At 35.1% G+C, this 24,899-nt stretch overlaps 1 protein-coding gene across 3 annotated transcripts in view; it reads right to left on the reverse strand.

Moving 5' to 3' along the window:
* LOC128859225 (uncharacterized) overlaps nucleotides 1-18,123 on the reverse strand; it is a 28,095-nt gene extending 9,972 nt beyond the window's left edge. The window contains exons 1-2 of one of the 3 annotated variants that reach the window (XM_054096039.1): nucleotides 18,015-18,123; nucleotides 16,843-17,356 (exon numbers count right to left, since the gene is read on the reverse strand). In XM_054096039.1, the coding sequence (XP_053952014.1) occupies nucleotides 16,843-16,864 (22 nt within the window). In that variant the 5' untranslated portion in view covers nucleotides 16,865-17,356; nucleotides 18,015-18,123. Of the gene's footprint in view, nucleotides 1-3,383; nucleotides 4,393-16,842; nucleotides 17,357-17,540; nucleotides 17,929-18,014 lie in introns of those variants that run through there. The other 2 variants (XM_054096037.1, XM_054096038.1) reach the window with 2 other exon arrangements.
* Between the last annotated feature and the right edge of the window lie 6,776 nt (nucleotides 18,124-24,899).

Consider the following 24,899-nt stretch of genomic DNA (forward strand, 5'->3'; position numbering starts at 1 on the left):
AGTCTCCTGTTTCTGAATCATTCCCAAAGCATGCAATCACTTGAAAATGGATTGGCGGGTAACTCCTAATACTGAAGCAAGCTCTTCTTGCGTTTGACACGGATCCTCATTGAGCAATGCCTCCAATTCAGCGTCTTCGAAGGTTTTTGGCCTTCCTTCACGCGGACGGTCGTCAACATTAAAATCACCGTCTTTGAAGCGACGGAATCAATCTCGGCTCGTTGTTTAACTTAAAGCAGCATCTCCATAAATTATTTTAGCTCTCGATGCGCTTCAGTCGCCGTATTTTTTCGAATGAAAGAGGAAAATAAACACTTCCCGCAAATGACGATTACTCGGCACAAAATCAGACATTTTCACAAAACCAAAAGTATATAATACCAAAGTAAAATCACTAAAGTGTCGAAGCAGTTTGTTTACCATATAAATAAGCTTGGTTTATGATGTTTAGGTTATGTTAGAAACGACTAGCACACACAGCTGGCGGCATCTATTGACAAACAGCGGCAACTTAGTTGCGCACCTAATATTTCTAACTAGTTCTCGCATATTTTCTACGCTTTTTGGTGGCGTTTTACAATGTTTCCAATTTTCAAATATAAATTTTGAAATCAGAATCGTTTAAGCATCAATTGCGTATTTGTAAGTGTTAGAATAATAATTTCTCAACCTACTGAGAATTTTCACGCACCTACAAAGCGAGTCTACGCAAGATGATATCAATAGGAACAGCTGATTTATACGCCTTGGTACACAAATGTCAAAAATGTGTTTTGTTCACATATCGTTCGCCTTATGAAATTTTCAAGTTTATTTCTCTCGTAAAATTAGAAGATGCAAGAAAGCCATGGTATTCTGAACTTTAGTTAGTAAGGTCAAAATTAGCTGAAATTCGGATAATTTGCGCATTCATGCTTCTGCCATGTAAATGTTTGAATAATAATTTTAAAACCGGCTATTTTCAACCACCTGCTGCTATATTTCTAATTCTAACTATATTTTGATAAATATATGTACATTTCAAGAGCGCAGAATTTCACCAATATATTTCAAAATTTGAAAAATTGTTCCGAATTGCGATATATAAATTCCAAAATACACAATTTTCAACCATTTACATATTTTTAAACTTTCAAATCATATTCTAAATTTCCTAACTTCGAAAATCTATTTCGAAATTTTCGAACATTTTTAACGAGATTTAAATAACGTTTTCGATATATAAATTTTGAAATATTTTTATTAGCGATATTAAAATTAATACATGAAAGATATTGTACTAAAAATTTATATTTTTGGCTCAAATATTCGTAACTGATTATGAAATATGTCGTTAGAGTACCGTTATTTAAATTTCTCATAATTTTTAATAAAAATTTAAATTTACTACATATACATACATATGTGAATGTGTACCTGAACATTATATTACTTAGGAAACGTTAAATTCTATCTCAATTATCGGAAAAACAAATAATCCAGCGCAGACCAATACCAACCCCGAATTCGCAGGACTGAGCGAGCAAAACCAACTGGAATAATCTCGAATGTGCAATTCAATGCGAAAGTACTTATTAAAAGCATATGCACGTACAGACATACCTCCACACGCACATGGATTAGTAGGCGTGTAATGGCGCTGATGCCGGACGAGTGCCAAGCGAGGAGGCGAACGAGAAAACGCTCGGATACGACTCATGAAATGGAAACCCTGAGAATGCGAATGCAGCAAAGATAATGAAGCGATTCAAATGCAAGTTCCACAAAAACCAAAAACAAATGAAAAAATAAAAGGTAAAATTGCCAACTTTGCATGAAAATTTTAACAGCTAACAATAACAACAAAGCAAAATTAAGCAGCTGAGTCACGAAGAAGTCGACAATGCGGGTGAGGAATCCTTTCAAGTGAAGATAAGCTAGTAAATTGATTGCAAATTAAAATTCGAGACGAACAAAAAAAATTGCAAACAAATAAAGGAAAACAAAGCGCAGATGATTTAAAGATGTTTTCGAAACAAAACGAAGAGTAAAACCCATGAAGGGAGACAGTGCATACGAGGTGGATGCAGCAGTCGCGTTGAAAGGTGTACAGGAGTGGCGCTTGAACCAAACACCAGCTACAACAAACAACAACAACGACATAGACAATGGCAGCAGCCAAGTACCAACGAAAAGTGCCAGCAAAGCAGAAAATTGTCAAGGGGTAAAGTGACTAAGGTGTGAATATGGCTGACGTGTTTAAGGCGGCAGGAGGGACGTTGAGTGCGCTTGAACGAAAAATTATATAGCATTCGATAATCTACAATGCACTCAACGCATCGAACATCGTTTTGCACAATTGGATGGAAGCCATGCTGGAAATTCAATGGTTTACTTGTCCTGTTGGAAAAATTTAAGCTGGAGAGAGAGATTTCTAATTCACAACTAAACTTAGCTTCAAGTATTTTCAATTTCGAATAATAATGTGGATATCCGAAATTTCGAATTCTTCAATTTTCGAATATTAATTTCGAAATCTCGAAATTTCATATAAAACCTTTGATTTCTAAAACATAAATTTCAAATTTCTGGCAGCGAATCTAAATTGTACAAATGTTGTGCTAAAATTTTCGAACATGAATTTCCAGTTTTTATCATCTTAAAAATTTCTGAATTTCAAATTTCTAGCAATTTTTCTCATCCGCAGGTTAACTTTAAATTGCATTTTATTTCGATAAATTTCGATATATATTTCGAAATTTGGAACACTTAATATTCGGAATTCGAAATCGTACGATTTTAATCGGGAGATTCGCAAAATATTTTTTAATATTTAATTTTTTTAAGTTTTTGAACTAAAAAACTCTTACAGACTACTATTTGTAATGAAAGTAATACATTTTTTAATTGGAAACTGCTAGAAATACATCATTTACGTCAAAGCAATTAAGTGCCAAAGTTTAGTCTTTTTTTTAAATATCCGAAATAAATTTTCTTAAATCGCACTGAATTCAAATCGTACGATTTGCGTATTCTAGACCTTCCGAGTACGAAAGTGAGACTGCTCAAGCTAGGACCATTAAAAATAGTTCTTATGGTTTTTCCGGATACCTCTAATATTAGGGTAAGTGGTATTTTGTGTGTCAGATTCGCGAATTGGATTACTTAAGCTTGAAATTTTGCCTTTTGTCAAATTAAGTTACAATCGAGATATATGTAGTATATCTTGAATCAATCACTAGAAATCCCAAAACTCTTTCTAAATATTCCTTTAATTGATGAATTTATTGAAGAGCAAGGTGGATATATTTTTTTAGCTTGTTTTCTACATTTTTTCGACTACTAAACTCTGAAATAAGTAGATATGTACTTTTAAAATTTAGACTCTTTACTGCTTTACTTACTGCTTTTATATGTGCAGAGGGCGTTAAAGGCCACTGATGACACCCACAAACCGCACACCATATGACGATGTTGCTCGCTGAACGGCTGACGCAGCGCACACGCAAACAACAACAATATATGTACAAGAATATACTACAATAAAAAATCACACGAAAATTCTGCTGCCAATGGAGAAAATCGTAAAAATTGTATTTGTCACTTTTAATTACTTTAATGTTTCAAAATTTCAACGCTCTATTTTTCTTGCATTAAGGTCTGCTTTTAGGCGTACGAGTAGCCAGCAACTGTTTTCGGCTGTAGCACGCTTCTAGGCGAGTGTGGAACGAAAATGAATGTATGCAGATCTTTTCGGGCGTGCAATAAAACAAGAAAACCCAAATCGTTCTGCCGCACGCGCAGTAATAAACTCACACACACACACGCGCGACCACGAGATTTTTATATTTGCTTTTTGTTTTTTTTTTTAATTTTTTATATTTTGCTACTTATAGTATAATCCATATAAATGTAGTTTGTTTGCTTGGCTTGGCTGCTGTTTGCACACACACACATACACGCACACAACAACCACAAACTGAATGCTGGCCTGGCAGCGTAGCAAAAGTTGATGCTTCCAATTCGATTTCGTCTTTCCGGTTGCACTATTGACCTGCGTCCTTTTGCTGCCACCGCTACTGCTATTTTCCAAATACTACAATTTACTATGTGTATATCACGTTTTGTAGTTGTTTAACGATACAAACCGACGACATTTACTTATGCATTAATTTTAAAATTTTTTTTTTTTTTTCAAAAAAAATTATATTCCAATTTCAATGAATATTTGATTTTGCATGAAATTTTCTTGTCGCTCTAGTGGCAAATCGAACTGGAGGAAAATTTTTTGGAATTTTTTGCTAGTGAGTAAATTAAGCGATTTTGTTGTAATTTAATTCTATTTAATTAGAGAAATTTCTTTCTATTAATTATTTTTAAGCTTTACGCTGATTCGCTTTTAGCTATTTAGTGGAAAATTTACATCCAGACAGCAAGACAATTAAAAAACGACTGAACACGAAGTTACAACTCGAAAGCGTCGACTCTTCGAGAGCCATAGTTGGTTAAATGGGAGAATTGGCTATGTATGAGTGTGAAATGTATGTGTGTTTAGTGTGTGTTTAGCTGGTCTAGTCGTTCGGCATATCTACCTCAAGTGCAATAATCCTGTACGTATGAGTGTCCTCAAATTACCGTAATATGGCTGGGCTCTAGTGAACGAACAGCGGCTGGCAGCAATTTGTGTACACGCACATAGATCAATGCATCTGTGAGCGTGTGCAAGAGTGAAGTACAGAAACAAAAATTATACCGGACTGAAGCAAAATAACTTTCTAAATGTTAAAAAAAAAACCAAGGAGAACACTTCAAAGTTCGGTGGACTAAACAATACAGCGTCTCGCAAAACGTAGCAGAATTTAGAAACAAACTTGGGAAAAAATTTTATTAAAGAAACACTCTTTATAAAATTTTTGAGAATATATGTACATACATACATAATTCATATTCATATACCATTTTTGCTAGTTAAAATAATTAAAATTAAAAAATTTGATAGAAGAAAAGATATTGAGATTTAGTTTGCAGTGTTGCTCAAACTGTCGAGTGCTAACAACACTCTTTTAAACAGCTTATTGTGAAATCTGAGCGCAGCGCAGACGCAATTCGCGGTTAGTAGGAAAAACAGCTGCAAGCATCGAGAAAATCCCTAAATATGCACACACACATGCAAGCCATAGCACCCAGATACCCACAAAGCCATTGTATGGACCAATGTGAAAATGAATATAAAATCCAAGTTTAATAAGTAAAAAAAACCAATTTCATTCAATTAAATAAATTGAATCGAATGGACTAGAACAAAAACTAAAAATACATACAATATATTATAATAAAAAATATTTATTCAATGAAAAATAAAAGCAAACGTACCATTTAATTTTTTTTTTTTTTTTCAAAATATACTACAATAAAGCTAACAGCCGCATGGACACGGCGAAAGAAAAAAAAACAAATCAGCTGATTTGCCGATTCCATTTTTAATAGACTCGCCTTGAAAAGTAGAAAACAAAAAATTAATTCGCCTTGATTTATTCTGGGCTGACAGCCACATGGACACGACAAAAGAACAAAAAAAACAAATCAATTGATTTGCCGAAATATGTCGCTATTATTGCTAAACAAAAAAAAACATATTTATGTTTTTATTGAGTGCGGAGTGAAAAATTACCACAAGATTTAAGGGTTAAAAATAAAGGAAACACAATGTACCAGGCCAAGATGCTTACGTCTTCTACCCAAAGAGGCATCGCATTTATTCGAGAAGCAACTGCGACGATGTCTCTCACAAGACAGTGGGTTCTACCGGAACGACACGGATTTATATCCGGCCAAGAAGAACTAAGGACATAACTCTAACTAAGGTCACTGTGGATTGCGCAGCCATCTGCGTCCAGTGACACCTGTTGTTTCTTCGATCAATCTTCGGTAACTCCAACGAATGTGACGTCATAGCAATAAACATCTCAATCAATTACGGCCAGAAGAAAGCCACATACGCTCAGCCCAAACCATCTCCTTATTAGGTTGAGAAAGAGAGAGTTGGATTTGAATGAAGAACTGTCCTCTTTGCATTTCTGATTACGTCCTTTTGCCTTTTCGAGATTTTTTTATGAATTTTTTATTCGTTTTCACAGCTTTTTTGCACACAAATGAACAAATTAATCTCCCGTGGTGGCAGATGTGTCGTGAGCAAACCCACTAAAACAACAAAGTAAAGCAAATAAGAAAAAATTATCTAATAAAAAAGGCATAATTGAAGGCGCATAATTTAATTTGCCTTACATTAGGTTGAGGTTAATAAAGTTTCGTAAAATAAATGCAAAACAAAAACAAAAAAAAAAGAATTAAAAAGTGCCTCAGTATATAAAAAAGGGAAAGCAAACGACACAACAGAAGGACAACTCAGGCACTTCAAAGCAGCCTGAAACGGTGTTAAAGGAGTGTTGAGGACACTAACGCGACGCCTTATTGATTTAACAAGTGTGCGAAGCGCAATTATGACTTAACAAAACTTAATTAGGTACGTGGAAAAACAACGAAAGACTACAAGGAAGCGCGAAAAGCAAATAAGTGTGGCAAGACAAATAAAACACCAAAGATAATAAAAGGATGAAGGGGCAGAAGTTCAAGTAATTAGTTTTACAAGTATACGCGGTCTTCATCAGATCCGATTGTGGCTTGGAAAACAAAGAATGTGGAAAATTAGAAAAATAGAAAAAATATCAAAGTAAAATTAAGTTGTAATTAAGGCTATTTAGCAGGAAATTAGCAACCGAGGTCGACTAGAAGGCAAATTGATGAAGTTTGTCAAGAACAAATACTGTAAAATGAAAAATTAGAAAAGTACCAATTAACGTAAACGGCTACCGGAAAATGGTAGACTAAGTGACTAGGTAGATTTTCTAGACCATAGTGCTCCCGAGATGTCTCATTTTATCGAAAGTTATACTTAAAAATGTGTATTAAGCTTTCTCTGGTTTTGGTGCGAGAAATCCCGAAGACGTTCTGTCACATTTATTTATTAATGTTCATATTTGAGGTCCATGGTAGTACCGAACCACACTTCCATAAGGAAATGACATACAGAGAGTACCCCTGCTGCTTAATTCTCATTGTGCAAATAACCTTGAATAGATTGTGAAAGTTAATTCGGCAAAAAAAAAAATGTCATGGCAAAACAATAAAAATTCCCAAGTAATGTCGACGGACACTCGATGCTTTCATCAAAATATATCATTGTTTGGAGTGTGCATACAAATTCTAAAAATAAAATAGACATGTTGCGGAATTATTTGGTTTTTAGCAACCTTGAACTAGCAAAGACAGTGCGATCAACTAAAAATTTTAAAAACTTCATACAATATAAAATAGAAAGATTAAAAATATGAACATACGTACTATAGCGTGTATGAACGTATCTATAGGTATACATATAAATAAAAGGCCTTTCAATAGTGACGTCTAGATGACAGTAAAGATTAATCCCTAGGCGTCACCTTTTTGTGTCATCTTTAACATTTGCCAGGTAGACAGATCGACAATTTTACACAATAGAACCACATGTTAAAGATATTGAAACTTATTATGAAAATTCTCGATCTTTGGGAACAACATATCCCAAAATTTATGGAAAATTTTTGGTGAAAATAATCGTTCGAACGAGTCGGGGCAATTCAAAGGTTGGTGAAAAAATTCCACGAAACTAGTTCTGTTGAGTATAGAAAAAGGCAGGTAGACTGGCAGACCAAAAACTGGGCGTTCTGCTGAGAATTTTGCTGCTGTGACGCAATGTGTTACTGAACAAACTTCAACATTTTTCACATATAATTGCTAAGAACCGTATTTTGAATAAAAATAGTGAGACCTGAAAGGCGCGTCTTTTAAAACAAAGAAAGAAAGTAAACAGCAAAAAGATGATGTTTTTAGTAAACGAAATTTGCACATTAAAATGTATTACAGCGGTGGTGAAATAAATTTCTAATTTCCAAAAAATTAAACTAGTAAGGCAGTTAAAGAACGGTTTACAATTATTCATTTAACTTTGTGGAGAAGGAGAAAGGAAGCAATACTGTTCTGCAGCTTTTTTAGATGTTCAACAGGCATTCGACAGAGTATGGCATGTGGGACTTCTATACAAAATTAAAAAACTCCTGCCAGCACATTTCTATTTGATCCTTAAATCCTATCTGAGTGAAAGGCACTTTTATGTTAGACACCGAGATGCGTCTTCAGAAATATATAATATTAGCGCTGGTGTGCCCCAGGGTAGTGTGTTGGGCCCCGTCCTATTCACAATATTTACTTCCGACATGCCAATAACAGAAGAAGTGGAAGTGGCTACTTACGCTGACGATACAGCCTTCATAGCTTCTAGCGATTCACCTGCAACAGCATCCTCTTTGCTGCAAAACCAATTAAATATATTAGAAATTTGGCTTGATAAATGGAGGATCAAAGTTAACTCCGACAAGTCTACCCATGTCACCTTTACGTTAAGAAAAGATAACTGCCCTAGAATATTTTTAAATAATGCTGTAATACCAATGAATACCAAGGTAACATATTTAGGAATGCATTTAGATCGACGCCTTACTTGGAAATCCCATATTAAGGGGTTAGGGGTAGTCAGAATTTTCAAAAAATCGATTTTTTTTTTTTTGCATTTTCTTAAAGTATAATGTTTTAAAAATATTGTGTAAAAATTTGAAGTGAATCCGACAAATACTTTTCAAGTTATTCAACAATTAACAAAGGGCGCTCGGCCGCTCCGGAGCCGATAGCAAAACTTTAAATGCGTTTTTCTCAAAACTATGTTTCTCAAACTGGTGAACACTGTAACTTAAAAACCGCTACGTAGATTTCAATAAAATTTATACAGCTTTTGAAAAACATAAAAAACTTGTGCCTGATCGAAGGATTTTTTGTTTTTTCAAAAATTTCGATTTTTTTTTAACAATTAACTGTTGGTTTTTTCCCGAAAATCTAAAAAATATTTCCTGAGGCCGCCATTTTGTTCATTTTGAAAAAAAAAAAAAAAAGCTTCGATCCGGCTCGAGATTATCTATCAATAAAAATAAATTTTCTCATCCGATTGGTTTTAGATGAATCTGCAAGGACTTGTGATGTTCACCGCAAGGGACTTCTGGAGAAACGGGCTTCACACAAACAGCGATAACTTTTGCAATTATTAATTTTTTTTTTTTGAAATTTTGGTGAAGTCAAGTTAAAACATGATGTTTTTATGCTATGTTTTTATTTTTGTTAAATAAATTAATTAAGTAGCAAAAAAAAATTCGTGAAAATCATCATTTTTTCGGGCCTCTGACTACCCCTAACCCCTTAAGGCCAAACAAGAGCAGCTTAAAAATAAAACCAAGCGAATGCACTGGCTGCTTGGTCGTAAATCTCAGCTTAGTTTTGAAAACAAAATAAGACTATATAAAGCTATTTTAAAGCCTGTATGGACCTACGGTATACAGCTTTGGGGAACTGCTAGCAAATCGAATATAGAAATCCTGCAACGCTACCAATCAAAAACTTTGCGTGCACTTGTTAACGCCCCTTGGTTTGTCACAAATGAAGCAATACACAAGGACTTAGATATCCCATTTGTAAAGAGTGAAATTCCAAACTTTTCTAACAGATATCTTGCACGGCTGTCAAACCATGTAAATACGAATGCTATATGCTTATTAGACTCAAGTAATGAAACAATACGACTGAAGCGTAATCATATCTTAGACTTGCCATTTCTCTAATTTTGCTGAATTAAATTATTTATTCAACACTAAATAAAAAACAAAATACATAAGTTCCTATATGAAGATAAGCAACTCATTAGTACAATTGAAATTTAATACATTTAAGATCAAATATTAGAACAAATATCGTAATCTTATAAGTAGTATTGCATTTGTGCAAATACTACCGCTGCTATTAGATTATAAGACCTAATTTGCTGAATATCATTATATTAAGATAGATTGCAAATAAAATACAGTGCACTCGCGATAACTCGAACTAATTAAAACAGGCGCTGTTCGATTTATCGAATTTGTTCGACTTATCAATTGAGTGTGCTATGTTAAAAAAACAGTCATCGATATCGATTTTTCGATCGATTGTTGAAAATGGAAGCCAGTAGAAAATTTCTGTAGTATAGTTTCGTTATACGAATTACATTTTGGTCCATTGGCTGGATCAATGGTGTCACATTCGGCGCCATAAACATGGTTAAAATTAAACCATCCTCGGACTTTAATTCGATTTCGTTGGGATGTGATGGGGCATTATCAATTAGAAGAAGAGCCTTCTCAGGTAGTCCCCCATCTTTCAAATATTTTCTTACCTAAATATTAAAGTCATTTAACTTGGTTAAAAAAATTGTTTTAATGAATCTGGATTTTACCTGCGGCACGAACGAGTTATGAAACCAGTCTTTGAAAATCGCCGAAGTCATCCAGGCTGATTTGGAATTTTCGTACTCCACCGGACAGTTAAAATTTTTGAAAATACGAGGATTTCTTGCTTTGTCAATAACGAGAAGTTTAAGCTTATGGTTGCCGGTAGCGTTAGTGCAAGCCATAAATTGCCTTATCTTTCTTTTTTATAAGACTTATGGTGGACTTGGCTACCCCATATTCCTTCGCTAGAGAAGTAACACTACATCCACGTTTAATTTTGTTAAGGACTTCAGCCCTCTCTTTTAATGTTAAACACTTCAACCTTTTACGATCCATTACTCACATGCACTGATACACTACAAATGACAAATTTAAAGCAATTTGGTCAATGCAAGATGTTGTTCCCAGAAAACTAACGGGATATTAACGTCGACATATTCATATGGACAATAAACTAGTATACATATAATTTATATACATATACTATTACATATGTATGTATGTACAAAATGTACATGTTTGAAAAGAATGTGTGTACAAATAAATTTGTTTTTTTGTTCGAGTTATAGCGCTTTAATATTGTTCGAGTTACAAAGAAGTCAATAGGGAAAAAAATGTGTTCGAGTTAGCACGTCGTTCGACTTAGCGGCTATTCGAGTTACCGCGAGTGCACTGTACTTACAAAAAAACAAAAAAAAAAAAAACTTTGTGGAGTATTTTTTGGGAAGGGTGTTATCTGAAACTTAAATAGCAGAAATATTGAATATTAAAATACAAATAGAAATATCGATGAATTCTCTCTGGAAATATCCTTCTTAAGTCCGCGTTCACTTCATTTACATTCATATGTACATCGCTACACGTACATACATACATCCCAGTACTATGTAGAACACGTGCCAATTACCTACTGAGTAATTTGACTTATATAAACAATAATTATTTTTGATTTGAACAAGCGCACATACAAATGCACACCACTATTATACATATATCGCGAATTTATACCACTCTATTTAGTCATTAATTGCATTTACTCATGAGCGATTATGCAGTGCAAAAGAAAAGTGAGAGTGTAATTACAATAAAATATTGGGAGTAATAGAACAAAATATTACAAAGCGTATGCAAACATTTTACTAATAGGAATAGGAAAAAATAGGAATTATTTGTGATTTTTGTTTTTTTAAGGAAATAATAAAAAAAATTAAACATGAGAAAAAGAAGTTCGAACAACATTCTTTGGCGTACGGTACCCTAGACAGGGCAAGTTTACTGGGGCGGCAGTCCTTGGTCGGAAAAAAACCCGAGCCATTCCGGTAACGTAGAACCGGCTACCATGGGAATGACATTGTCATGAAACTTGCTTGCATTTAAAAAAAAATCAGCACAAAAGCGTATCTGTGTAAAGTGAAACACAATTTTTGTTTGCCTAGTTTTTGCCAAATTTTATTTTAGCTTACATTAGCAACTTGTTTCTGAAACATTCTTTGCGGATTATTTCAACGAAAGCACACGCATTTTAAAATTTTTTGCTTATCAGCTCTTATGTATTTATTCAGCAATATTTTTTTGTCTTTGCTCGCATTTTCCCTACCTAAGCTAATCGATCGAATTCCATTTTATTTTTATTTTTTGTTTTGCGATACTAAGAGCAAATAAATAATAAATGAAAGTGCTCAAGAAAAAGGTGCATAAGTTTGCGTAATACAAACTTTGCTAAAGCATAAAAGAGTTTATAAGCACATCGCGCAGTCAAAAGCAGGCTGTCGGAGCTTTAAAGCAATACATATGTATATTTACTTTTACTTGCACCATCTCAAATGAATTTATGCGATTTTATTTTATAATTACCAGCTGATTGAATAAGCGATATCGAATAGCACTAGAATGCATATACTCTCAGCCGCATACATATGTACATACAATGTGTATACAAAAATTTGTTGTGTATGAAAAATGTGAAAAATTTCCATAAATAATTGAAGCAAGAAGAGTGTAAGGAGCAAAAATTTTAGTTTCGTTTCATATAAGGAAGTTGAATTGAACGACTTTAAATAAAAAGTCCTTAATTATTTACAATATATAAATAACATTGACTGTTGAATTCTAAAGACACGCAACCACAAACAAAATCCCAACTATGTATTCGTGCAAATTGCATTTAAAATACTTTACATAGCCTTTTACGCATAATTACAATTTCGACAAGACACTCAGCTTTGCAGCCCTGAGCCCAAATGCAATGGCATAAAACTAATTCACTTTTTTAACGGCACGAACTGAATTTAAATTGTCTTAATTAGGCGTTTAAAGTGGACTAAAAGTGCAAAGATATCAACAACACAAAAAAATATGATAAAAAAAATAAAAAACCAAAAGGGAAAAAGTCTTTCGTAGCGTTCGAAGGCAGCCAAGCCAGTATTCACCAAAACCAACAAAAAAAAAACAACAATCTAATGGTTAAAGGCATAGCCAAAAATACAGATAAACTGCAAAACAGTGAATATCTGCCGGCACTTTGCTGCCGAAGGTTAAGTTGTAGATGAAAAAAGTAACAAAAAATTAATAAATGTACGTTTCGAATTCACAAATAGTATAGCAAATTGTAATGCAACTGACTCGGCGATAGTGGAAACAAATACCTAATAATGTGTGTAGACAAAGGTAACATTAGAGCAAGGAACCCAAATAGATAAAAAATTGGAACAAGTAGTAAACAGTGTTACTTGCTTTTTGTGACTTTCGAAAAAGATGCAATGTTACCTCATTTTCGCAAAAAATTATTGAGTAGCTTTGCAGACAGGCGTTAAAATTAGCAAGTATTAAAATTTAAATGAGGTTTGGGTTGGTGGCGTACATGTGAAAAAAACACCAAACTGAAACTTTCAATCGCATACATCTTAAATATTCTTTACAAATAAAATAAGCACAAAGTAAAATGCAAAATTGTATTCTAAAATAATGAAAATGAAATACGTAGAAAAAAATAACAAATATGAACCAAAAACTTTTTTAATAATAAAAAACGCACTGCATGAACGCGCAGTTAACTGAACTGAACTGGTTTTCAATTCCTGCTCACATTATTTTTTGATTTCATTTCTTTATTTCTGCCGTCCAACTGCTCAATTTATCATAGCTTTTGTTGGTTTCCCCATTGTCGTTGGCATTATTTTTTCATTTACTCGTTGCAGAAAAAAATTAACGTAAGTTGCTTAAAAATGTCTACTCATAAAGAAGTAAAGTTTTTTTTTTTTAATTCTGACAAATCGCAACCAGAAAATAAAATGAAGATTAATGAATTTTTAACAATAATTTTAAGTTTGCCGAAAATTACGATGAAATTATATATATATTATATATATAATTGGCGCGTACACCCTTTTTGGGTGTTTGACCGAGCTCCTCCTCCTATTTGTGGCGTGCGTCTTGAAGTTGTTCCACAAATGGAAAGACCTACAGTTTCAAGCTGACTCCGAACGGCAGATATTTTTATGAGGAGCTTTTTCATGGCAGAAGTACACTCGGAGGTTTGCCATTGCCTGCCGAGGGGCGACCGCTTTTAGAAAAATCTTTTTCTTAATTTTGGTGTTTCACCGAGATTTGAACCGACGTTCTCTCTGTGAATTCCGAATGGTAGCCGAATGAAATTATAGCCAAGAGTAATATCTGGAAACGGTGTCTGTTTCAGATGAATGCGCTGTTTTGACAGCCTGCTAGCTAATTGTGCCGTGTTTCTAGAGGATCACGTTGTTGTTGAAAGGACAACTATTTAACAATGCACAACATAACAGGATTCGATTCATTGACAAACTGTCTGAAAAGCACTTGCATGGATCAGAAAAGAAAATCAGCTAACCACACACCGTAAACAATCACCGTTTCGTGATATACCGAAATTTAGTGTACTTATACAGTCGAACTTCCATATAGTGAATTCGCACGGGACCTGAAAATCACTTCACTATATAGAAACTTCATTATAAAGAAACATTGATTTTTTATGTAATTTTATTTAAAATAATCAGTGAGTTTGGTTTGAATTACAGTCTTCCATTTTTCATTTTCAATAAAAGCTTCCAAATCATGTAGAGAGTTGAAAACATTAATCGGCACGTCATTCCCCATTTCCACAAAGGCTCTAATTACGCTAATGGATGAAGCAGCTTGTATCAACGTAGGTAATGCCTCCTCAGTTTCTGCCAATTCTTCAACGGTCAAATCGTGTTCATCGTTATCTGAAATAATATTTACATATTAAATTTTTGTTTGATTATAAAAAGATAAATGCTTACCAGGTTCAGCTGGAACTCCGCGACTTTCAAAAATGCTGTTGAGAATATCTTCTTCGGATGGTTTGTCCCAAGTCTGCACACCATTATCAACATTTACGTAGTCATCAAACGATGCTTCGATATTTGCTACTTTTTTAAATGAAGACTGTAAAGCGGCCTAATCCGATATTAAAAGAAGGTCCTCTTCATCCCAATGCTCAAATGGAATCTGCATAACATCTTTTGAAAATCCAGCCTTTTTAAAACAGTTGGCAACTGTTTCCGGTTTAACATAGACATTCCATATATTGCTAAGATTTCGAACTGCTTGCAGCAAGTCTATGGCCATAACAGAATTTCCCTCATCCACTTGAGTCAATATATTCGTTAAAATTCGTTTTCTGTAATGTTGTTTCATGTTGTAGATAATGCCTTGGTCCATTGGTTGCAGTAACGAAGTCATGTTGGGAGGAAAATAAGCGAGATGAATGTTTCTCAACTTGTCTCTTACATCTTTAGGGTGGGCAGTGCAGTTATCAACAAAAAACAACACCTTTCTGTTTTGATCACAAAATTTTTTGTCGAGTTTTACAATCCATTTCGTAAAAATCTCACTGGTCATCCATGCTTTTTTGTTAAACTCATAATCGACACCTAAAGATTTTATTCCCTTGAAGTACCTCGGATTTTTGGTCTTTCCGATTACCAGCAATTTTAGCTTTTCTGATCCAGTCATATTGCTTCCCACCAGGACAGTTATTCTCTCCTTGCTTTGCTTCCCACCAAAGCATTTTTCATTTTTGAATGCCAGTGTTTTAGTTGGCAAGCATTTGAAAAACAAAGCAGTCTCGTCGGCATTAAAAATGTCGTTAATGTTGTAATTTTCAATTAATTTCGGTAAGACGTTCGTCACCCATTCATCACGGTTTTCTATGTTGGTGTCAGCACTTTCCCCACATAATGTCTTTTGAACTTGTCTAACCAACCTGTACTTGCCTCAAATTCGTGGTGTCCTAGTGCTTCCGCAAAATCTTTGGCCTTTTGCTTCAATAATGGTCCAGATAAAGGGAGATTCTTACCACGTGCAACGAGTAACCATTTCAGCATTGCTTCGTCAATATCCTCAAAATGACAAGGTCGAAGTCTTTGGCGTTTGGTATTTACTGCCACATCCTCCGCATTTTTTAAAATCACTTCCTTATTTTTTAAAATATTTGATAAAGTGCTGGGAAGAACTCCGAACTCATTGACAATATCTTTTTTTTTCTTTCCTTCATTAACTTTGTTAATCATTAATAACTTTTTTTCAAGCAAAATGCTGCTTCGATGCGTCATTTTAACTTCAATCACTGAATAAAACTGTAATAGCTCAGCTCTTTCTGTTTTAATTTTGGGATTCCCCTCATTACAGTTTGTCCACATCAAACTGTAATTTTTTGCAACAGAAAACTTTTGAAAAAATTCACTATATGGAGACAAAAACTTAGGACGCTTGAATTTCCAGCTGTAAAATTTGTTCATTATATAGAAAACTTCACTATATAGAAATTCATTATAAGGAGACAAAAATACACCGAAAGTAGAACGAAAAAGCAGTGTCTTCGAAACCAGTTCATTATAAGGAGAGCTTCATTATATGGAAGTTCACTGTAGAGAAGTTCGACTGTATATGTATACTAAAGCAGTTTTAAACGATCTACGAAACAAATAGATGATGGTGAGGTCTGCCGATCATTTTGATAGCCACGGCAGAATTGCAATTTTTTTGCGCCCACCCTTTAATGAATTTCCTTGTAAAAAATTTAATATTTACCGACAGAGTACATACATGGATGTATGTGTATATGTATGTATATATATAAATATGTATGATAAGCAATTTGTAAAAGTAGAATTGAGATAGTGAGCAGTTTATTTAGACTTTATAAAGTGAAATTTCAGAATGTTTGCATGAATGCGATTTTGATCGTTTGTCATTAAGACTTATTAATTTCATTTTTTCATAATGAACTCTATATACATATATAGGTTCGGTATAAACGCGTTAAATAAGTATAATCTATATAGTTAATATACTTTGAAATAATTAAATGACTTGAAAATTTAATTTTATTGAAAGATATACAAATATAAACTTATATTAATATACATTGTTTTTAAATACATATTCTAATACTCACCACTTAATCTTTCAAAAGTCATATAAAACAAGTAACTCCCCTCCGTGGGGTGCGCACCACAATTCACACGAAAATCAAAGAGTAACTCCCGATAAATTATTATCCAATGTAAATTTAAAACTCAGCTTAAAATTGATTTTTCTTATGTAGCTGGCTTCTTGTCGTTCTATACGATTACAATATGCTTTAAATTGTTATTTTTTCACCGCTTCAATACTTATATCAGTTTGAATCTGACGGTTGAATCCAAAACGAAAAGCAAGCAAACCAAAATAAAAGAAAATTTCAAAAAAGAATTTCACAAATTCGTACGAAATTTGATTGCTCTGTCACTTTGCTGCTGTTTAGTAGAATAAGCTGAGTTGATATGCAAAATGTGGGTTGGTGTATTGGTGTAAATCTCTATATTCACTCTTTGCCACGTGCAGAGTTGCAAGCGCACTGGGAACAGGCTTTGATTGCCAATGAATTGGTACGGCGAACAATGTATGCTTGAAAATAAAATCCGAATAAACTGTAAATAGAAAATAAAATGAATAAGTAAAAATGTATAATAAATATACATTTAACTACAAGTAGTGCTCTGTTTGTATAAGTAGCAATATTAGGAGTAGAGTAATACGCTCCGAGATAAGTATCTACAAGGTCTTAGGAGGCACTATCAGCAGGTCCCAAGTTATGCGGCGGTACACACTTACTCTGCGCTGGTGTATTACTCGAACGCCGACCAAGTTTAATTTCCCAATTTTCATGTTGTCTTGCTGTTCACAATTACTACTCTCCGACCAACACTATAACAATGCAATTGCAATTCTCACATTAACGCCGTATTTAACACATATCAATTTTTTGCAAACAAGTTATTTAAAATACAACGAATACGTGGTCTTTGTGACGTCACTTGCTAATTTTTCTTATTTAATATTGGATTTCATAGCAATAATTTGCCGTCAATTATTGCTAATATACACACTTATATACAGAAATATGTATGCGCATAAGCTCACATGGCCACATCCGCCACGGGGCAAAAAGATGGACGACGTATGGCCGATTAGCAGCGAAGGCTGTGGTGGTGCTGGCGTATTTGGTGCACATTTCACAAGTCAAGCTAATCTTTTTAAAAACACCTAAACAAAGAAATTATGATATCTCGAAGTATTCCCATTTACCTGGCAATTTTTTTTCCAACAAATTTAATATTCCGTTGCGTTTAATACACTGATAAATTTGATTCCCCTAGTTTTTAATATGCGACTTTTGTTGCTGCTATTGCTGCTGATATAATTTTCTGTGCTACAATTTCAATCGACAGTTACAATCATCAATCTGATTGGTGTGAAAGCAGTGTTGCATGTAAGGTACGTTCCATAGACCTTCGTTGTTATCGAAAAAAGGATCGATTGTTTTAAGATTGAAATAATTTTCCTTTATTTATTATTTTTATAGGTTACCGTGGAATACCTAACTACTTGTGGATTCAGAAAATATTACTATCTAGACAATTAACTAAATTTAATTTCTTTAAGCCTAGCGCTTATTTTTGCAATACCGCAGGATACTACAAAATGTATCTACTCGTTCACATATGGCAGATTACCATTGGTTGGCAATGCTGTTGTTTTGAATGGTTTTGCTTCATAGGAATTGCTTTCGTGGAACATTTTGGAGTTTTTGGTTTGTTTATTTATTAATAAAGGTATGAAGAAAAGACAAAAAGAAGAAACAGCTAATTTAATTACGCAATTGGCTGCTAGTAATAAGCAGTTGGACGAAATCCGTAAAGGACATTTACTGAGGTTTAAAAAAATTATGGCAGCAATACGCATGCGAAGTTCGATATTACATTTTATAATAAGTAGTAAGAGGGCAAAGTGTTTAAGAACATACGCTTTTCTCTGTTATATGAATACATAATTAATAATACCTAACAAAAATGTTATTAGAATTACGTTTTCAAACCTGTTTTCTTTGCCGGCATCCATTATTTAGTTTTTACCTGGTCGTTTCTCTTTACATTCATAAAAATAATGACCTATAATAATTACAGAAAACACAGGGTTGAACATAAAAAAAGTATGGTTCTAGGATTGTTTTATAATCTCAGATTTTGGGAGAGAAATTTTGTATGCGAAATCTCGCTTTTTAATTACGAATTTTCAGTTAAGCACGAAAAAGTATATCATCTACTTATATGTGAACGTATTATAACTTTGCTCCCATGATGCAGTATTTGCATGAGGGGATTTTCTGAGTGATTCAAAATCGCTTTCCACAAAGTCAGGTGCGCAAATTGTGTTCCAATTTTCTAGAAAGCAATGAAATCCATTGAACACAGGTAAATAGGTGATTTATTGCGTACTTAACTTTGTACATTTTTGTTGCAAAGTTTGAAATGATTTTATAATTTTTCATACAAATAAATAAATATTGTTGATAATCTAGAAGCTACGCGGCTGGCGAAAATCCTCCACTGAACCCTCCACGAGGGTGCCAGCTGGTAATAAGTACCACAGTTTTCCTATTTTTTCAGGAGGTACTTAGCTAAGTTAAGGGTACTATGGGTAGGGTTCGATACTCCTCAATAGTACAGCACTACTCAAAGTACTTTTAACGTGCGTCCCGTGCCGAGAATCTGTCAGGCTTGGGGCCCTTCTAATAAATAACCAAGTCTCGAACGGAGCTTACGGATAACTGGCGCCCTCCGTAATAGGTAAATAGCCTTACCCGTGTAGTTCGGAGCTATGCACGGGCGGACATCCTTTCTCCGACACTCGTGGGCCCGAAAATGCAAAGAGACTATCATAAAACAAATAAAAAAAAAGGAGATCGGTCCTCCTTCTAATAGACCGACAGGAACAAACAGTTCCGCAACAAGAGCAACGGTCGCACCGAGCTCAAAGAAAACGCCATCCATCGGCTTAATAAGTCGATCAAAACTGGAGACAGGTCCAAGTACAAGTAGGGGGCCACTAGCCCGGCAGTCAACTGCGATTCAGCCCTCAAAAACGGTCCCGACCGGAAGCACTGCTACTGCTAGCTCCGGCATCGAAGGATGGCCGCTTGTGAGGGTGGTAGACCCAGCGAAAGCGAGCTACCAGGATCGCAGAAACGCAGCTAGGCTCCTAAGGAGGGGGCACGAAACTCACCCAAAGGAAGGTGAAATGTCACAGGAGTTGAAAGAGGCGATTGAAAGAGCGAAACGATCATTCCTGATTTCAACCCCGACTTCAAACCAATACAATCGGCTCCAAAACGACAGCGGTCCTTGGAGGATAATAAGCCAAGCGCAAAAAGGCACAAATCAATGGGCGTGACGCCCAGAAGATCATTTGCGGAGGTTGCAAAAGACCGCTTTATCATAGGAGTCCTGGACGAGAACCATCCTGAAGGTATGATCCCCAAGGCCCAATGAAAATGGATCGAGGCCGAGCTAACGAAAGTGGCACTGAAGGTTATTCTGGAGAACCCCGGCCCCCCGCCTGCGTGCGAAGACTTAGGCTGGCACCAAGGCCAGATAAAAATAATAGCGTGCGACGATGAGAGATCGATTCAGCTGTATAAAGAGGCCATCTCCAAAGTCGGCGAAGTGTACCCAAATGCCAAGCTAGTGGTCGTAGACAGGAAGGATATTCCGTCTAGGCCGCGAGCAAGGGTTTGGTTACCTTCAACCGTCGAAGACCCGGAAGAGATTATGAAGCTCATTCGGGTCTGCAATCCGGATATCCCAACGCAGGAGTGGAGGTATGTCAAAACACTCACCAACAAAAACAGGGTGGAAGAATCGAAAGAACAGAAGCGCGCCATTATTATACATATGTAGTAAGCTTTTAGTGTGTAACAAAGGCAACGAACCCACATTTATTACGCGCAATAGACAAGAAATTCTTGATATTACGCTAGCTTGTCACACCCTATACGGAAAGATGACGCAGTGGTTCTGAATGAACACTCTTACTCCGATCATCGCTACATAGAAATAAAATTTGGGGGAAACAACTCACGGGCCCCGCCCGCCAGCAGGAACTTAAAAAAGACCAACTGGCATATATATAAACGGGAACTTAAGGAAAGACTTCCAAATTCCCAAAATATTACTATTGAAGACAGAGAATCACTGAACGAACACGTACAAATCCTTACGGAGGTCTGTAGGACTGCGCTAAACAAGGCTTGCCCTTTAATTAAGTATAAGGGGAAGAAAAAGCCGCCCTGGTGGTCAGAAGACCTGACTACATTAAGTCGAAGAGACATTTTTGTTTTAATTTCAACATACATATGTACGTATTTATTTACAATGTGTTGCATTTTATTGTTGTTTAATATTTACTGATTAAGCAAATATGATATTGTGATTTATTTGAATATTACACTTTATTGTTTCCCCTACTGCGCGTGATTATTCATATTAATTTTAATACTAAAGTTAACACCAGTAATACTAGTCTTTGATTTTCATTTTGTTTAGAAAAAACAAAAAAAAAAAATGCAGTAATATATTTCTTAAAAAGCACAAAAAACAAATTAATTAAACAAAACTAAATTTAAGTTTGCGACATATTTACATGTACGTATAATGCACAACTCTTTATTAATAATTAAAAGCAAAACTTACAGATTACAGGGGCGACAAATACTTTCAGGTGTAATTTGTAAGTATGTTTTAATAATTACTTTAATTATAACAAATTAACATATTGTAAACTTATATATTTAATCCATAAAACGGATTATGCACATTTCATTCAAGCGGCGATTTTTTTGTGGAGCAACTTTCGCTCGAACAACCTTTGACTTACGAGTGCAAAATTGTGTGCAAAATTTCAGGGAGGTCGGTCAATAACTTTTCGAGTTATCGTGTACGCCAATTTGCCAAAATTTAGTTTTGAGAAAAACGCGTCTAAAGTTTGAATACATGAAAATTCAATGATTTTTGTGACTTACCGATTAATCAGCAATTGCAGTGCCATATAATTGTCCTTTTGAAGCCTCGCAGAACTCATTCTGTTCAATTAGTTGCTGTTGACGTGCTTTACGAGCTTCTTTAGTGGCTAAAGAGCTGAGCTCTCTTTTCATCCAGATTTTCGGCGTAAGATTTACATTGTCGACCAATTATTAATATATATTTGAGGAGTTAATTGTTTCTAAAATCATTGTATATCCCTCATTGAATAATCCAGCAGCAAGGTATGAGACCATTTCAATAATTTTTGACCCCGAATGTAGGTGTTTTGCGTTTTGCGTGTGACCACCCAAACATCTTTCGAGCAATTCATCTGGTGATAAATCTAAAAATATTGGCTCTACGTACTGCTGGATATCTGTATGTAGTGGTGCAGGGCCTGTTCAGGTCTTAAGACTCCCAGGGTGTGATCCACAAGGTATGTGGCCAAGTCTTGCTCCCACCATCAGACGGTCCCTGCCTCAACGGCGATACTGTCATCAGTGCGTGCACGTCAAACTGCCGCCACCAACCATACCCTAACGGTAAGGAGCCCTCTGGCGCAACACAACTCGCCCACTGACCCACAACCGTCCTGCTCCTATCCCAGTGCGGGGACAAACCAGCAGCTCTTGGTACCCTGCATAGTTTGTTCCGTGTGTCAGACCAGAGATCTTCGGAACCTGGGGTGGCTTTCTGTAATTCGATATCGAGCAAAAACGATAGTCAAAGTATCGTTTTTACTTTCTTTAACAAAAAATGTCGTAGCGTTATATCGAACGTTCGATAAATACAGCTCGACACCACTTTTGCTCTCTTTTTCATTTTCTCAGCTGTTTATTTCTTCAAAATGTAAGTTAGAAATTAAATTTTTTTTTTTTAACTTTAAGTTTTATATAGTTGTTTACATAGGACTCAACAAACAAACGCTGCTCAACTAAAGATAATAACGATTCATTAGCTATAAATAGCTTACAGAGTGCAGCTAATGGCCGTTCGAAAAAGAAAGAGTTATGGGATAAGCTAACGGAATTGTTAAACAGTAACGGACCTCCCATGAAGCCAACAAAAGCATGGCAGAAAGTTTGTATTAACACTTACCATTACTTTTAAACATTTTCATTTGAGGTAATAAATTGTTGTAATACCCCTAGGTATGGACTGACTACAAATACAATGCAAAACGCAAGCTTACCCAGCGCATGAAAAGCATGACGAAAACGGGTGGTGGTCCATATGATGCAGTTTCATTGAACCATATGGAGGAACGGATAGTTACCGCAGCCAAAATAAGCGAGCATATATCGGAAGTACCAGGCACAACTTCATATGGTTGGCATACAGACGGACCCAGCTGTTCTACTGTGGCTCCTCAGGCAGACGATACTTTCGTTTGCGAATATTTGAGCCAAATCTCGAGCGCCGATAATTCTTCGAGTGACGACGAAGGCAAAACATCAAGTAAGTCTGAACCTCCAAAAATTAATATATTAATTAATTAATATTAACCTACTAAAACAAAAAGATATTCAGACCCCAAAATCAATATAATTGAAAAAGAGATTGAAAAGCAAGAAAAATTTCAAAGTGAAGTGCTGAGGCTTTTCGAAGAGAGCAATGAAATCGCAAAGAGGAAACTGCAATTAAAGGAGACACAAATTGCAACTGAAGTGCAAGATAAAAAAATGAAGATTCAAGTCTTAGAGCTAGACTTGGAAAAACTGAAATGTGAAGTCGCATTGCTAAAACGAAAAATGAATTAATAATGAGTTACTTTATGTATGTGATAACTTTAAGCTTAGTTTTCTACCTTTTATAAAAAGAAAGACTTATACCTGATGTACATTAGGTGAAGTACAATTTTTTGTTATACTTAAGAAATTGTATTTAATTTACTAGCAATAAAATGAAATCTTTACATTGCTGATTGGGAAAGATGGTCTTTTATTCTATTTCTTATCCTCTCTGATAATCGATTGTTTATGTCCAATAGTGTACATTCTAACAGTCCTTCTTATCTTTGAGTTAGAGTTTCGTTGCTGAATTGATATGGAATATTTCTATTGATGCATACATTGTGAAGAGCGGCGCACACGTTTGCAATTTTCGCAACCAATGTTGGGTTGTACCTTGGCTTTCTATCGTCCGATAATATTCTCCAGTGGCCTAAAGTGAACAATGCAATTAATGTAAGTATATTTACCTTTGATTCAATAAATACAGGAACCTTTGTACACGCCAATGCTTCTTTCGACAATGCTTCTAGCCTTACTGTGAATGTCGTTGGAAATACATTTGCCTACGTCGGTCTCATTTTCGCGTAATCGATACGGGGTCATAAGCCATGGCTCAAGAGGTATCCAGAATCCCCTAAAAATATACATATTTATTCCCGTCACTTAATTTTTTCCTATTTAATTACTTACCTAATAGCCACGAACTTGTATCTCCATTATTATAGCGCCGCTCCATTACCTTCCTCTCATTTGAGGCTTTCCAAACAAAGGAATCGTACGCGTCCGTACTGTGGGCATATAGCTTTTATTCTTAATTTATGGTCACATATCTGCAATAAAAAATGTAGAGTACGATAACTCCAAGAAAAAAGGATTAAGTGCTAGTGTAAGTATATATTTACAATCATCGCGTTTAAACTACGTTTTCCTTTCCTGTTGAAGTATAAATGCTCGTTCTCAATAGGTCTCAACAGCATTAAATGAGTGCCATCTACGACACCAACAACTGCAATAAATGAAAATAGTAAAAAATTTAAATTTCACTAAAAATTTCAATTGCACTACTTACTTCCCAGAAAGTTATATTTTTCATGGAACCACTCTTTTCACGGCTGGAAGTTTTTTTCGAAAGATATCCATTGGTTGCATAGAGTTTCTTCCATCGACGATAATGTACTGCGAAATATCTTCGACAGAGTACTGCCCATTGCTGCTGTGTGTGCGCGCCACCAGTTTACCACTGGTAACCGCCACCTGCTAATATCTCCAGCGTTGCAGCTAGCCTCAAAATTGGAGGTATATATGTACTCCAAAGTCCTTCTCTAAGGTTTATTTCACAAAGAACGTACATAAAAACCTCCTTGGTCAGTCGGTATTTT

Source organism: Anastrepha ludens, chromosome 3, assembly GCF_028408465.1.
Source record: "Anastrepha ludens isolate Willacy chromosome 3, idAnaLude1.1, whole genome shotgun sequence".
Classification (NCBI taxonomy): Eukaryota; Metazoa; Arthropoda; class Insecta; order Diptera; family Tephritidae; genus Anastrepha; species Anastrepha ludens.